The 16,385-nt window shown below is 35.6% G+C and overlaps 3 protein-coding genes and 1 long non-coding RNA gene across 6 annotated transcripts; all 4 read right to left on the reverse strand.

Annotated features, from left to right (window-relative positions):
- Positions 1 to 1,623: 1,623 nt before the first annotated feature.
- LOC110919367 lies at positions 1,624 to 3,165 on the reverse strand. The gene is made up of 5 exons (XM_035985423.1): positions 3,014 to 3,165; positions 2,517 to 2,640; positions 2,035 to 2,355; positions 1,824 to 1,955; positions 1,624 to 1,746 (listed from the first exon to the last, which is right to left on the reverse strand). The coding sequence occupies exons 1-5, from the start codon at positions 3,163 to 3,165 to the stop codon at positions 1,624 to 1,626; spliced, it is 852 nt and encodes a 283-aa protein (XP_035841316.1).
- Positions 3,166 to 3,820: 655 nt separating this feature from the next.
- LOC118488200 lies at positions 3,821 to 8,547 on the reverse strand. Its single transcript, XM_035985424.1, has 4 exons — positions 7,419 to 8,547; positions 5,869 to 7,330; positions 4,740 to 5,800; positions 3,821 to 3,927 (listed from the first exon to the last, which is right to left on the reverse strand). Exons 1-4 carry the CDS (start codon positions 8,545 to 8,547, stop codon positions 3,821 to 3,823), a joined length of 3,759 nt encoding a protein of 1,252 aa, XP_035841317.1.
- Positions 8,548 to 11,889: 3,342 nt separating this feature from the next.
- LOC110917931 lies at positions 11,890 to 12,829 on the reverse strand. The gene is made up of 4 exons (XM_022162364.2): positions 12,593 to 12,829; positions 12,463 to 12,528; positions 12,249 to 12,362; positions 11,890 to 12,171 (listed from the first exon to the last, which is right to left on the reverse strand). Exons 1-4 carry the CDS (start codon positions 12,806 to 12,808, stop codon positions 12,004 to 12,006), a joined length of 564 nt encoding a protein of 187 aa, XP_022018056.1. The 5' UTR covers positions 12,809 to 12,829; the 3' UTR covers positions 11,890 to 12,003.
- A 1,018-nt stretch (positions 12,830 to 13,847) lies between these two features.
- On the reverse strand, positions 13,848 to 16,349 carry LOC118488331. 3 transcript variants are annotated; one of them, XR_004884192.1, is made up of 8 exons: positions 15,901 to 16,349; positions 15,753 to 15,826; positions 15,616 to 15,672; positions 15,367 to 15,476; positions 15,204 to 15,290; positions 14,981 to 15,044; positions 14,597 to 14,659; positions 13,848 to 14,092 (listed from the first exon to the last, which is right to left on the reverse strand). It is a non-coding gene; the product is annotated as an uncharacterized LOC118488331 (long non-coding RNA). The 3 variants fall into 3 exon arrangements; XR_004884191.1 differs by having other exon boundaries at positions 15,367 to 15,672; XR_004884193.1 differs by having other exon boundaries at positions 15,349 to 15,672.
- Positions 16,350 to 16,385: the final 36 nt, after the last annotated feature.

The following is a 16,385-nucleotide window of genomic DNA, read 5'->3' on the forward strand; positions in this document are numbered from 1 at the left end:
TTGATGCATACTGCTATACTAATAGTTGTAATGAACTGAAAAAAGTTTACACAGGAAATAGAAGAATAAACTAAAGTTTAACTTATTAACTAAAGAACAAAAAATAAGCAGTTTTAATATTTGATCAACGGTGAAAAAAAAAATAACATCAGCCATTAAAAAAAGGTTCATTCGTTCATTTCTTCATCACAGTAGGTATGAAAATTTATACCAGTACATGAATTTCGGTTTGTCTTACTATGGATGTTTTTATTGTACAGAATGGCTGCGGATGTAAAGATACGCAAAAACAAACTACGAAGGCGAGAACACTTGACAACCTCCTAGAAGATTGTGCGGTGCACTTAAGGAAGTGATTGATGAGAACGATCAATTGCATCTGAATGAATATAACCCCAGCGGTGGCAGCTACGTAATTAGCGAGCTCTGGAATTTCAAGGAAAACCGAAGAGCTACACTAAAGGGGTTATCAGCTACATTCTGAAGTGCACCAATCAATAAAGATCCACAATTTTGTTAGACCAGTACAACGTCTTGTTTACGTTGTATGCTACGGTGTATGTTACGGTGTATGGTACGCTGTATGTTATGCTGTATGTTACGGTGTATGTTACGGTCTTTTGTTATCGAGTCTGTAAGTTCTGTCAAGATTACCAAGTTTTACTTAGTAATATGTTCTGTCCATGTTTGATGCTTGACTGTTTAACTTTTAGTCTTGAGCTCGTTTAAGCTCGATTGGAACGCACCGTGAGTTAGTTTTCTTGAAGCATTTCAAATGATTGGTCTTTGCATTTAAGGAACTTATAACAACCTGGTATTAGTTGATTAAATTTGATTAAAGTCAAAAAAAATTTCGTCTTATATCTTACCTTAATGTGGAAGAAACTTAAAATAGTAAACCCATTGTCTTCGAATCTAATTGAGGTTATTTTACCATGTGATTATCGTTGAAACTGAACTAATTAAGCTTCTTTGTATGTTTATTTACTTACATTTGATGAATTGGAGTGTTTAAAGTTTTTCATGTGAAACGAATAAAGGGGTATCATATAAAAATAGGGTAACATGGGAATGACAATTATGTCACTACAATGGATTTTCTGAAAATAATTTTTTTAATAACGGAGGACTCAAACTGTTATGAATTTATAAGCTCAGCGGCTAAAAAAACCAAATAATAAATTTACGAGCTCAGGTTGATGTTTCACACATATCAAAAGGACGCAAATTGCATTTTGCTCTAATTTATAAAAGGAAAACCTACGTGAACGGTGTACAACCAGAAACAATATAAAATAAAACTGATAGAGAGATAAAACTTGAAATATTGTCGTTTTAATGCAAAAGTAAATGTTAAACAACACGGTGGAAAAGTGTTATAACAATCAAACGTGGTTTACTGCTTCAATTTTCTCGGCTTTTGGATCGTCCTCTTTAACCTCGAAGATAGCCTCTTTTCGACTTGTTGAGTTGATGCACGATGCTCATTTGTCAAAGATGGGATATTTTTGGCATCGTCTACTGACGCATCCTGATGGTTCACATCAACAACCACTTGAAAGTTAAGTATGAAAGCAAGGAATAGAAAGTATAAATATGAAGTTTGTTTACATGTAAAAACAACTACCATTCTTCTTGACTTGTTGCATTGTGGACATCTGATGAAGTTGGTGTACATCTAGCATCATCTACCCGGGAACATTTAGAATTGCCAGTGTCGACCTCATGTTCCACGTTATCAACCACCTAAAGTTGTTACACAAATTTGAATGTAAGCAATATAAAGTATATGCACAAAGGTTTTTAGATATAAAAAAGATTACCGATGACGTATTTTCTTCTTGTTGAGTTGTCGTCTGGTCCGCATCTGACAAATTTGGCGTATTTTTGGGATCATTTGTTGGGGCAAACTGAGAATTAGCATAATCAACCTCATGTTCCGTATCAACAATCGCCTAAAGGTATTACACACACATTAAGAATAAACAAAAAAAAGTATATATAGGAAGTTGATTTACACGTGAAATGAATTACCGATGACAACGACGTTTTAGATTCTGTCGGCAAAATACGTGGTCCCCATAATGACTCGTGTATCATGTCCCATTCATCATCATTGATCCGACATAAAAACTCGCTAGCTTCGTCATGGAGAACATCAGCAGAAGGACATGTTGAAGGAAGTAAAGTGGTAGCAAGATTATTAATATCGTCACCCAAGTATTTTGATACGGTGAAGCGTGGACTGTAAGTAGGTGCCAAATTGTAATCATCAACTCTTATCCTAAAAATCACATGCCGAGCACATAAAGCGTCCATCAGAAATTCATATATCCAATACGGATCATTAGCACCCTATAAAAACACCAAGACAAAGTATTATAAATTAGAAAAAAAAGATAACATAAGCATGAAAAAAAAATCATGAATGAGTATATAGACATGGCCATTTTTAAGTATAAAGATCCAAAGACATATATGTCATAATTAGTACATGATAATATATAAAAATATACCTCTGATAAGGTCTTTATAATCAATTGTTCAGCCGTAAGTCCGAGAAGAAGATTTGCAGCATCGTCAAAGAGAACACATGTAATCTCTTTTTCTTGGTTCCATAATTGAACAGCCAGTTTATACCTAAATAAAGAAAACCGATAACAATATATAAGAATAAAAAAGTCAGATCCACGAATAATAGTCAAAACCCTTTGTGTGTAAGACCACAGTATTAATGTATCAACCGGAACCGGTACCGAATGTCCGAATCAACTGAACGGGTACTTTATCGGTACCAAATCAATACAAACTGACGAAACTTTTCCGGTGCCGCTTACGTTATTGGTCGAAACCGGTTTTACCAATTTATGTCGACAAATATATGTACCGATCAGGAACTGAAACGTACCGTACCAAGTACATTAGGTATCGGTACCGCTACCCAGTTGTGGGGCTGTTAGGTACTGTTTGTTACCGAGGTGATCCCTAGTTTTAAAATCCTACAGAAACTTACGAATGACGGGGATTGACGACATATCTATTGCATTTCAAACAAAGGTAGCGTGCATCTGAAAAAGTCGTCTTCTTACGACATATGGTACACCGAACGTACTTCCAATCCTCCTCCAAATCAACACCAATTATTGTGCCTTCAACATTGTACATTTTTCCCTTTAAAAAGATATGAAGAAATTTAGGCATGACCATGGTAAAAGCTGCTGGTTGTAGACTAAAAAGCACTAACAATACCTTAGCAAGACCATCTTTAATATAATTATAGATGTCAAATACACTAACAACAGACATGTCCTCGTTGCTTTGATCATCCAATGTGAACATAACAGGCGGCACTACACTGTTAACATAAATAAATAAATAAAGTTAGTATTTACAAGTAGACTAATCGTTTGTTACAATGAACGGAAAATTAGGAAAGAATTGCTGTACATGTTTTTGAAGGCCTCAATGACAATAGGGAAATCCAGATTGAGATAAAGTTCAGTGGCAACCGTTGACACTAAACACGGACCCCCTGGTATAATTTGACACTATTATATATAGGTTGAAATATTAACTGATGAAAATACATAGTATTTTAGAAAAAACATACCGTCGAACATTCGGACCTTGCAACCGGTCAAAATAACCAAAATTTGATTATTTCCATAACTGCGGATAGCCTCGTCAGTAAACTTGAGAGCAGCTTTGCCCCATAACGTAACATTAAGTTTGTTGCCACTATATTGTTTAAAGCAACAATGAAAAAAAAACATAGTTACATTATATAACTAACATATACAAAGAAAAAGGACAATAAAATTTACCGCTCATCAGATAAAACTATGTGACGAATCTCCCGATTACATGACTGAACGTTTGAAGATTCAGTGTTAACAGGACCCCATGCGCGTAGTACCCCAAAAACATCTACATTTAAAAGAAAGTTACACATAATGATGTAGATAAAAACAAATGATAGCGTCATCGGTAAAACCTGTCAGATAGTGATCATCATTTATGCGTTTGGTGAGATCCTCAAATGGAGCCAAATCAAAAACATAGCGTTTAAACAACCACGGTTCAATAGACGAAGCAGCGACTCTCGTCCACCGCGAAAATTCAAGATACTTACAACGTCGCAAAGGACGGTACAACATATCATAGGGATGAACAAAAAAGTTATCTATGGTGATGGGAAACCTGAAAAGTTGGTGAAACATGAGTAAACACAAATATGGTAAACATGAAGACAATATTTTCAAATACACACGTTAAACGAATACATTAGTGACAAGAACAATAATATTGAGTACACAGTAAAATACCACCTTTTATACCATGAAAAGAAAATAGTCCATATTTATTCAAAACTATACAATTACCAACCAGCGACTACATTACACCACGTGTTGCTACAGATGGTAAATTGTAGAACACTTCTTTGTAAACAACATTCCTTGTGAGGTTGTTATTGCACTTCCCAGTATTGTCAATGTAAAACCTTAGGCCATCACGAGACGTGACACGGGATGCAACGACGTATAGCTGACCATGTGTAAAGACAGGATTTACCAGATACGCGCAAACATGTTTAAAAGTTTGCCCTTGACTTTTATTGATAGTCATAGCAAAGCAAACCTTTATTGGAAACTGCCTTCTTTTAAAAGAAAAAGGCCAACATGTATTCGTTGGAGTCATATCGATCCTACCAATAAATGCCTTTTCGCCAACATGTGTACCGGTAATAATTACTGCCTCAATAACACGCCGACTAATTTGTGTAACCACCAACCGTGTACCATTACACAAGCCCTTTTGCAAATTTAAGTTGCGCATCAAAATAACCGGTGCACCGATCTTTAACTGTAACCTATGGTTTGAAATCCCAGAAAAATTCAACGTGTTAAGAAACTCAGGTGGATACAAAGCACACATCTCGTCATAGTTGTTTGTGCTTTGACATATTTCATCAGCACTTAACAATTCTTGAAGTTCACCTGGCATTTTTTCAAGGACGTGAAGGTTGATCTTATCGACCTCATCATTCGTTGGGCACAAAATGCAGCGTTCTTTTAAATAGTGAATGTCATTGACTCTCTCTAAAATATCAGGAAAGGTATTGGAAACCACTGCACCAATCGGATTTTCAGAAACCGGGATTAAAAGATCATTAGGCATTTTGATCCACGTAGGTTCATCTTCCCCCACCAATGAAATTGTAGGCAAGCGACCGGCCCCCATGGCCAAGATCCAATTGCTGAACCTTTTCATTTTTTCAAGCGAATCTCCACTGATATTTGCATTCTGTAAGCGCATATTAGTCGTCAAATGAAATACCTTACATGCATTCCATATTGTGTCTGACTTGTTAACAACAGACGCGACAATCTGACTACGTGGGGCATGCGGAACAACCGGTAAAATTTGACGAAAATCACCTCCAAGAACCACAACTTTTCCCCCAAATACTCGATGCCGAGCGTCAACCATGTTATCACGACAAACATCTCTAAAGGTTCGGTCAACAGCCTCAAATGCATACCTGTGTTGTAAAGGTGCTCCGTCCCAAATTATTAGATCAGCAGCGTTGATTAACTGAGCAAGGTTGCTGCCGTAGTCGATCGAACAACATGAATCATTTTCAATATCTATAGGAATGCGAAACCGTGAATGTGCGGTACGACCCCCAGGTAACAACATAGATGCAATTCCGGACGATGCAACGGATAATACAATTTTCCTACGTGAACGAAGGCAAGCAATAAGTGTTCTCCACAAGTACGTTTTACCTGTCCCTCCGCTGCCATATACAAAAAAACGCCACCATTGTTGTTATTCACTGAATCAAGTATAGCATCAAACACTTGCCTTTGAAAAGCATTTAACCCGCTATGTAGCTCATTGAATTTCACAGCTTCTTCTTGCACATTATATGTTTTTTCAGCAATAATCAACCCATTGGAACCATCATCCGTTAAATGAGGATCAAGCTGAGGTAGAGTTGGAAAGTCGGCCAATGATTTGTTGTGATTGTTTAAAATTGAATTTATCTCAACCAACGTGTAGTTAAGTATCTCCTCATCCGTGAACACCACAAGTTGGTTACCTAGAAGTGCTCTCTGTTTGAAAGCAACATCTTCGGATAAGTATTCAAGACAGTCATAAAATAACTTCGACTGATCACTAACTGTGCAGAATAAAAGAATCGTCACAAACAACTCACGCAATTGATTCCCTAACTTCCACTGGTAGGCTTCACGTATATCCTCAACCCATTCAACATCGTCTCCAAGCAAACTTAGTGCTTTACAAGCTAACATATAATTTGGATACTCGACACCGTCAACTGTACGAATTTCTTTGAAGCTATGTGGACCGCGAACAACATTTAATAACAAACGAAGATAATACTTCTCACCCATAGAAGGATTCACATGATAAATGCGACCAATAGTATTACCACCATACCTTGGCATCCATTGCCTATCCTTTTCATGCCACGTGTAATGAGTTGGGTACTCAACGTAGGTTAAATTCCGACCCTCTGGGTGATTCCGATTTGCCTCCATCCATGCAGTGAACTTAGAAAAGGCAGATGTTGATCGTTGTGCTACATCAGCAACATCAGCATCATCTCGGAAATAGACTCTATTACAACCTTCTTCATGGAATGGTAGTCTTTCAACCGCAACTGAACGGTAATTCATGTCAAATGAAAACAGCTTCCAACACGCTTCTATCGCTGAAATGTACCGACAATTTATATATTCTTCAATTTCATTTTCGTTTCGTAACAACGATGCAAAAGACGTTCTACTGTTAGGACCTTCCAAGACTGCAGTTGCACGATCTGGACCTTTGTTAAGATACGTGAATAAGTACTTAACCAACATACCCTGGTTACACCACTCCATATTTATATGGCAACCATATTTGACAAGTAAGTCACGGTTATAAGGAACCACATATCGATTATCAAGCCTAATATCTTGACTACCAACCCGGACTGTTCTTGAATTGTTTGGCCTTTTATAACAGGGCCACCCATCATTTCTTATAAATGTTTCATCACAATAGTTCTTTGGATACCCTTTCGTACATTTCTGATTATGCATACAAGGACTGGATGGATTTAGTTCACCACATGGTCCATGCATCATTTGCTTGCTAATAACTGCAAAAGCAGCAGGATCTTGCAATTCAGAAGGAAGTTCAGCGGATATATATCTATCAATATCTTCCGTTGTACCAATCTTATCCACAGGTTCTAGAAAAAGCAAAGCATGACAATGCGGAAGTCCACGTTTTTGGAATTCAATTGTGTAAATAACTACAAATTAAGCAAAACATATTTTTTAGTTATGAATAATGAAATATATGTTCAATTAAAGAAGGTAAACTTAAAAAAAATAAGTAACGTACCAGCCTTCGTCTTGCCAAAATGATTTTTTTCCTTAAATCTTTAATAAGCTCATCAAGCCGAATTTTAAAAACGCGTGCAAGAATGTCTGGTCTATCTGATGTTGTCCGCCCAGGTGTGGTAGCACTAATGTGACGGTCAACTTCAGGCCATCTCGGGTTGCAAGTCATGGTAATAAAAAGATCTGGTGTCCCAGCCCAACGGCAAATCACCATTGCATCTTGATATTGTTGTAGCATATACCTTGGCCCCCCAGTAAATGACGCTGGTAGAATAACCCTGCGTCCAACAAACTCACACGTTGTTTCTCCATTACATACATGATCATACAATCCGTTATATAGATCTGAACGAATCGTAGCTTGGTTTCGCCTATACCAATCTAATTCACTCTCTAGAACAGCACTATAAGCATCAACGACATACGTCTGAAACAAACGGCCAGATAAGTGCAACGTTCTAGCTTCAGTATCCCTAACATGTAAACGATACCGATAGTATTCCCTTAAAGATATGCTTTTCCTCCTTGCCGACGTATTACGTGATAAGGGAATGTTTGGATGGTACCCATCCTCTCCATAAGGAAAGAGCAACGGATATTGCAAAGACATGTAACTTGGGTGCAGCTCCGAAATGCGTTTTGTAGTATAAGTATCTCGCTCTTGAATAAGGATGTCACGCGAGTCAGTTGGATTACCATCACTTGGAATTAATGCAGCCAATTCGGAAGCTGTGGGTAAATTATATTGACGAGCCTGTGTATTTCGTGTGCCAAGCAAGCGAAGTCTAACTGGTTGCCTAGACGAATCATCAAACCTTTCCCTAGCCATCCTAAACGCTTGTACTAATACATTATTTTCATCAAGCATGGCCAGCAAGTCAACCACCAACGAACGAAAAATGGATTCATCAGAAGATGATGGAACACAGTTTCTTAAAGCATAAAAGCGATTATCAATTTCATGGGCCGTGTCATAAATATATAATTGCGCAAATCTAGGCCGACCATCATCATGAGTTGGAATCAGAGAGCCAATTCTATGATGGTTGTGTCCATTCAAGCGAAAGGCATACGGACCACGACTATCATTTAATTCCGAACATACTCTCCCACCGGTTGACGTCATCGAAAAAAGTGAATTAAAAACTTTGATATGGTCTCTATAAACTGATGACCGTGGCTCAGAATTTATTAAAAATCATATATCAGTAGAATTTTTTTATTGTTTGGTATTGCCTTTTCTTTTATCAATCACACTCTTTGGGTTAAAATTATCGGTAATTATCAAAATAATTTAAATTTAATACCATTTTTTTAAACAGTAACAGATGTGTTAACATTCTTTTGAATGAATGTCAACTATAAATGAGAACCACTAAGACGCCCCTTTAGTGGGGCGTTTTTGTTAAAAAAAATCAAAAAAAAAAAACGCTGAAAATTGATATTTGTTTTGTATTTGTTGACCAATATTAAACACCTCTTTTTATTCGTATATACAGTGGCAATATCAACTAATATCAACCGGAACCCGTTTCAAAGAGCAAATAAACCCACTGGTTTACCATAAAATGTGAAACTTGGAAGGATCAAAATGAAATTGAATCCGTAATGTTCATTCCTCAAAGCTTGATTGATGAATAAACTTTCGCCTAATCAACGCAAATCAACCATTGACCCAAATTTTCACATATGAAATTCCATTACAATTACAAATAATATTTATTTAACATTGCCCTAATAATAACAAAACAAAACATGAAAGGCCTCTCAGGGGTAATTTTGTAATTTAAACATTGAACGATTATTGCTTCACCTCTGGTCTTCCCTCTTCACCATTACAACCTACCTGTTTTGTGTCATGCTTGTCATTGACTACATCTTCAGAGACATAGAGGGTGAGGCCGGAGAGAGATGATAGTATGTTTGATGGGTTAATTTAACGCCGATGAAGATTAGGGAAATTGATTCTTTGGGCGAGCAGATCTGGTAGCAGAGATGCAGCTGGAGGGAAGGGACACCAACAATCGATCGTCAGTTGTGGAGTCGTCATTGAAGAAAAAGACGGAACCTTCTTTCAATCCTCCCAGTGATCAGGTACATATTTCTTTTCTTTGTTAGGGTTTACACAACTTAGAGGGTGTTTGGGTTAGCTTATTATGTGTTTAAACACAAATGCGTATCCAAAAATTAATATCATCTACGACATTTGGAATGGAGTCTTCTTGCTGCATTTGTTGAAAAGTTTTGAAGTTCTCGATGGGTTTGATTTCAGTTTTGGGAGTTTTGAAATTTAGGGTATTGGGTTTTTGATGATGTAGTCTAAACACGAAGTGTATCAAAATATTTATCTCATCAAAGGGGTTTTGAATGGTGACTTGTTGTTGTATTTGTTGAAAAGTTTTAATCTTGATGATGGGTTTGGTTAGGGGTTTGGGTTTTCATTTGTGTACTCTAAACACGGATGTGTATTAAAAAAGAAATCTTATCAAGGTGCTTTTAAATGCTGTCTTCTTGCTGTATATGTTGAAAACTTTTGATTAAGATGATGGGGTAGGCATTCATTTTGTGGTATTGAAAATCTGAGTTTTGGTGTTTGGATGGCGGGGGATCCAGGTTATCCAGGATACAAAAGAGACTGTTCAAGAGCGTGGTTCTAAGTTTATCAACTTAGTGAAAAGTGAGTAAGTAGTTCGTTGTGGACGGTTGTTTTCATACACTATTTCTGTACTCACTGAACGGTTTAAATGTTTAGATAAACAAACCTCTGTTTTGATAGACTATTTTAGTGTGTGTGCGTGTGTAAGTTTTTGGTTTTATGAATAATTACAGTGGAAATAAACAAAGTTGTGTAAAAAAACTTTGTCACAGAAACGCACATTTAAGCAGCTTAGATGTGTGAAATAAATTTTTGAACATAGTGTGTGTTCATTGAAATTTGAAGTTTGCAGTAGTTTTTATCAAATTATTAGCCATACGAGTGTCTAAAATCAAAGGTTACATTTCATACTTGTCTAATTACAGTTAAATGAAGAGCTTGGCTGGCGAGACATTTGTTTGCAGAATTTGGCAGAACATATCTACTGTCACAGGTAATAACTATGTGTTTTCTATTTTTTGATAGATAAAAAATTACTTTTATCTAAAAGACAAAAAAATTAAATTTAGAAGATCAATCATAATCATGCTGAACAAAGGAGAAACCTAAACAAAACATAAGAAAAACATTTTTCAACTGATAATTATAAGGAAAAACATACTTCAATTGAGAAACCAAAACAACCACACAAAAACACTCTTCAACAAATAATGAAAAAACCATCGTTAAATTACCATTTAAAAATAAACAGTCATCTTTGGAATCTTTGGAATCTTTGACTTTTTCCTCACTGACCAGATTGAATCTGCCGTATCAGCGTACTCGTCCTCGACATCATTTTCTTTACCCCTGGTGTTGTTAACAACTTGACAACTTTCATTGGAACTACTAATGTCAATAACATCATCCCATTGCCAAGTTAGTATAGCTCTTGCCCGTTTGTTGGATCGATCACACCTTCGAATCTAGTACAAATGAAAGGCTTGGTTTAGTCGAAAATAGACAAAGAATTTTAAGACAAAAAAGTGAAATTAAGTTTTACACAAAATCATACCAATTCGCTAATAGTTTCCTCAACTTTGTCACCATGCTGTCACATGGTAAATAAAATAAGATTTGAGAACAATATGTTAATACCCCATGAATGTTAGAGAAGGTGTAAGACTACCTTTGGCATTGGTTTGACTGTCTTAGTTACCTTCTTTGTTCTATTTCGTGTGGTTTTCTTCTGTTGAGGATGCTCCATTCTTACCAAGACGTAACTGACAAAAGCTAAACAAAACAAAATACCAGTCTGATATGTATAGGGTAAACAAATAAAAAAACGAAATGAACCACCACTGAAATCGGTTACCCATACCATAAAAAATGGAATATGGCTATACCCCCACTATCAAGAAGTAATTGAGGTGATTACACACATTCCACATATCGTGGTATGGTGGTTATTTTTTATTAGATATTATAAATTACTATAGTACATGAATACTTGGTCAAACATAAATGTTATCCAAAAGATTGTACAGTAGTATATAATAGATAATATAATCTAATTGCTTACAACAGTTGAAACACGAGCCGAATTCTGATCCATTGCATAGCAATCTGATTGTGATCCCATTAATTAGTTGACTCAAGCTTTTAAATACCAAATTACGATAACATAATTACTTTTTACTCAATCAAATAGAAGGAATCCTCCACATAATGTAAACAAATGCCACTAAATCGAAATAACACCTTCCTATATAGCACAAAGGTTAGTGTTACAAAGTCAATCCAATAAATGTTAAACGGATTAACCGAATTAGACAAAAGTGCTAAAAGAGAGGTTAACTTAAAACGGGTTGAACCTTTAAAAGAGGCATTTCATTCAATACAATAAAAGATACAGCCACATGGTCCACCCTAGGAAAGGAAAAACATAAAAACAACAACGTACAATTTCTAACACCACTACAAGACCCATTAAAAACATTTCTGTTTCTACCCAACAACTTTTGATTCAACAACAAAAGCATGCTTAGCTCTTTTTATCACAGGTGTAACATCCTCTTCTTCATCTTCGGTTTCACTATCAATTTGTATCACTTCATCCCACTTCCAAGTCTTTAAAGCATTTGCCCTTTTGTCGAATCTCTTAAACTTGCTAACCTAAAAAAACATTCAAGTAATGAAAATAATAGAATATTAATACGTGTACAAAAGTAAATTTAGTATAATGTATATACTTTTGCCAATTCATAGAAAGATTCACAGATGCTTGCTTGCTGGCTATCCTCGATACTGGATGGAATGTCTTTGTGACCACCATTCGATGCCTCAAACTCCACGTCATCAATTTCCTGTTTTTTAGACAATAATATATCACTTGAATGATAAATTATAACAATAAAATCATAGGTATAAAAAAGCTATTAAATTGATTATAAAACTCCTACTTACCTTATCCGATTCATTTGTAGGTTTACACACGATTGGGCTAAGGAAGGAGTTGTCCATTGATGCAACCTGAAAGAAACAAAAAAGTGGAGTTTACAACCAGCCGAAATAAACAGGTATGTCTGAAGCTTACTTTAACAGCTTTATCCATTGTTGCATCTTCAATCTGCTGCTCCATGTTCAGCAACAAAAACCCAGGATGCTGCTCCATGTTCAACGACATAAACCCAGCGACAGAAGGTAAAGAAAGAAAGCAGGATGTACTATTCATCGGCAAGGTTTCAATATTTATAAGCACATGTATAACTGCAACGGAGCTAAAATATAGGAAGGTGGAGAACATGGCCATTTTTTTAGGAAAAATAAAAACCATTAATAACAGAGGTTTAGGAGGTAACTTCCAGCTAAACAAAACTGTGATTTCCTGAACATAACTTCCACATTTATCGTGGCTTTAGTTATTTTGAAAATCCTCCACATTTATCGGTTGCAGGTAGATAATGGGGCAGAAATAATGGAGCAAAACCACCAGATCATGGGCCAGAAATATATGGAACGAAACCACCACCGGAAACTACCAGGTAACTTCTCTGAACCACCGGTGGTAGCGGTTATTTATGCTAGTTTAAACGGACAGGATTTAATCTCAGCAAGTTTAAACGGCCAGGATTGATTTCAAAAACGGTTAGACTTAATGGGCTTAATATATATATATATATAATTTACTAGGTTATCACCCGGGATTGCTTCCCGGGCAGCAAAATTTAATTTTAAATACTCAAAGTGTATACTTTAAATAACTTAAATAATGTGACGTATTAGATAAGTTAATCACAAAGTGCATACCTTGTTTTTTGAGCATTCTATAAGCATAGAGGTTCCGCGGATTCGGGTCGTGGATTCAAAAGTAGATAAACGTCAAATAATAATGTCAAAACTGGACTGCTTCATGGGCAGGTAAAATTAATTTATATTAATCGAATTATGTCGTTGAATAAAATGAAAAGACATGTTTTCAAACGTTATTAAGTGTTTAAATAAATAAATTAGACTTCGGTGTCCATACTATACTACTATGTGGTACCAAAGACGGACCCAAGATTTTAATTATTGTGAAGACAATCAAGACTTTTGTCGTTAGATGACACTATTTTTTTTCTTGGGGCGGCTCTCTCCTTTTCTTTACATGTGGGTGCACCCCTATGCTACTTGAACCAGTAAGAAGGAACTCGAGGAACCCAAACCCAATTATTATTAATACCCGAACCCAAATACCCATCTTCACATTCCTAAAAAGAAAGAACCCGAGGAACCCAAAACCATTTATTATTAATATTCGAACCTGAATACCTATCTTCAGTTAACTCCCCTGATGGGTTGTATGTATATATCTAAGCAATATGCTTGAAGAAGGAAACACTTATGCAAGGGAAAAAATAACAGGAATAAACCTAAACAAAACTATAGACTTCTCATTAACAAAGTATTGATCCATTTGGTCCCATATACACCCTATTAACAACAATTGCTAAATGTTGACATATTCTGGTGTTATCGTCTGTGAGAAGTTGCTTGAAGGCACTTTCACATGCTGCTATATCAACTGTATCATATTAAATCTTTTCACCAACCACTGTAACATGACAATATACAAAGAAATTTAGCAAATATCAAAAGTAAAATAATGAATTCAATATCAAATACAGAGAATAATTATGATGTAAGATTCATTTGGTTAGTTGACAGATAGATTCTTTACTACCTTAAGAGCCTTTAACAACCCTTCCTTTTTAGTTTACCAGCAGTTAAGAGTTTAATGCATTTTTTTCTCTAAATATTGAATATTTTGACACTTCTAAAACTCTTGAAAGAAATTGGTTCGTTATTATGTAGTCCAAAATAAACCTAAACATGTTTAGTCTGATGGCCATCTTTCTTCTTTTTTCTAAAGACCAACAAAACTGAAATTTTATATCTCATATTAACATAATTTATTATGAGGTATTATTTATATCACATAGTAATGGACATTAACCAAGCAATGTTCTGCAAAACATATGAGCTGTAATTGCTTCTAGTGAAATAATCTATTATTTACAGACATCATAGATTGAAATTATATGGTTCCTTTCGTTACCTTCCAAGATAAAGAAGGATTAAAGTTCCTGGATGCAGAAGCTTCAAGATTTGAACCCACATTCTGCAAAACACATATAATTAATTGTTATAATTAATGCATAATAAGGAACTCCATAAAAACCAAACAAAATTATGGTTTTCACTTGCATCATCAACTTTAGTTAACACAAGACTTTCAAAATTCTTCAGCTGGGGCGCAATCATTCTGAGTAAAAATGTTACAAAGTCGCATAATAAAGGAGATTATATATATTTCTAGAAAAAAAATATAATAAAACTGAAAAAATGGGGAAAGATCACTGTTTTTAGGATGATTTTCACTTGTTTTTTATGTCGGCTTCCCTACGGCCAAGTTTAGGATTGTCAGCAGTAAGAATAATACCTTTGAATCCATTTGTTTCAGCTCTTTTCACCATCAGAGCATACATTTCACGTCTCTTGTAGACCTAAAAACAAATGCAAAACAATATAATATTTCACATTGATATTAAAAAGTTGCTTGATGCAACAATGGAGTACTTGTGTGGGGCATTAGTTTTCTTTAACAGGTTCTCATGGTCACCCAAAGGAAAGAATAAAAGAATAGAGTTATAAAAATTGCTTACATATAATGGAAAAAATCGAACAACATCGCAACCGGAAGAAACCTCCTCTATTGTGCATGTAGACATGAAAGATAACCCCTGAGAAAACTAAACAGAAGTAACATTAAAAGTAATCTAATAAGTTGAAACAATTCAATTGATTTACCATTATGATATTACATACAGTCTGCTTTGGCTGTCAAGATCTCTCCTAAAACACACACATAAAAGAAAGCTTTTCCTGGCCTCTACTGTAGCCGACACCACCACCATGACAAACCCTAGCCGTTATCTCTGTTATAACCCACAGAATACCACAAAGACCGAACAACAACAGCAATGATACACAAAAGGTAACTTATCCGTAAAAAAAAATACAAACAATCAGAGATTTAATTCGCAATTCTAGTAAAACCAACAATCAACAACACACCTGCGAAAAGATAAATCTTCAAACCCAGTAAATGCAGAAAATGAAGGATCTTCAATCCTAAACAAAATAAGCATCAATTTTAAAATTCGCGATTAATGAAAAAACAAAGCAGGATCTTCAATCTTCATAAATATCACCTGCAACGAACTTTCCAGATTCAGAACCCACGCGCGAACAAAGAAAGCGACCATCAAATGCCATCGCAATTTGCCTAAATAAGATATAACAGAGAAATTTCATTACACAAATCTCAAGCGTTTTAAAGAGATATGAATCTAGGGTTACCTGTACATTGAAGAGGATGATCGGTGTGAATATCTAGATGAAGCGACCAAGAAGATGTAGGAGATTAGGGTTTTGTCTCAGATCAAGAAAATAAAAGGGCTTTATATATGGATTCGGATTGTTGGTTGGATCGGGTTAGGATTTACGGGGCTTCCACAACAAAACCATCTAGTAACACCAAGATTGATTGGGAAAGATGAAGATGTAGAGATAGATTCTGAGAGAGGATGTAGCGTCTAGGGTTTGCTGTAGGATGAAGAGGATGATGAGTTTATGAGAAAATAGTATATAAAGGATCCACTTTACAAAAAGTCGGGTCAATAAAATGGATTCGGATCCCGCGTAATTGAAAAGCGACCCAGGATTTTCCCGCCAAAACTGAATCTAGGAGGCCCTAATATTGCGACACGTGTCCCAAATTTTATTCGTTTATTATATATAATAGATAATAGATTATTGACTTCCAAGTTCCAACTCTAAAATGA

The sequence above is a fragment of the Helianthus annuus genome, chromosome 16, assembly GCF_002127325.2.
Source record: "Helianthus annuus cultivar XRQ/B chromosome 16, HanXRQr2.0-SUNRISE, whole genome shotgun sequence".
Taxonomy (NCBI): domain Eukaryota; kingdom Viridiplantae; phylum Streptophyta; class Magnoliopsida; order Asterales; family Asteraceae; genus Helianthus; species Helianthus annuus.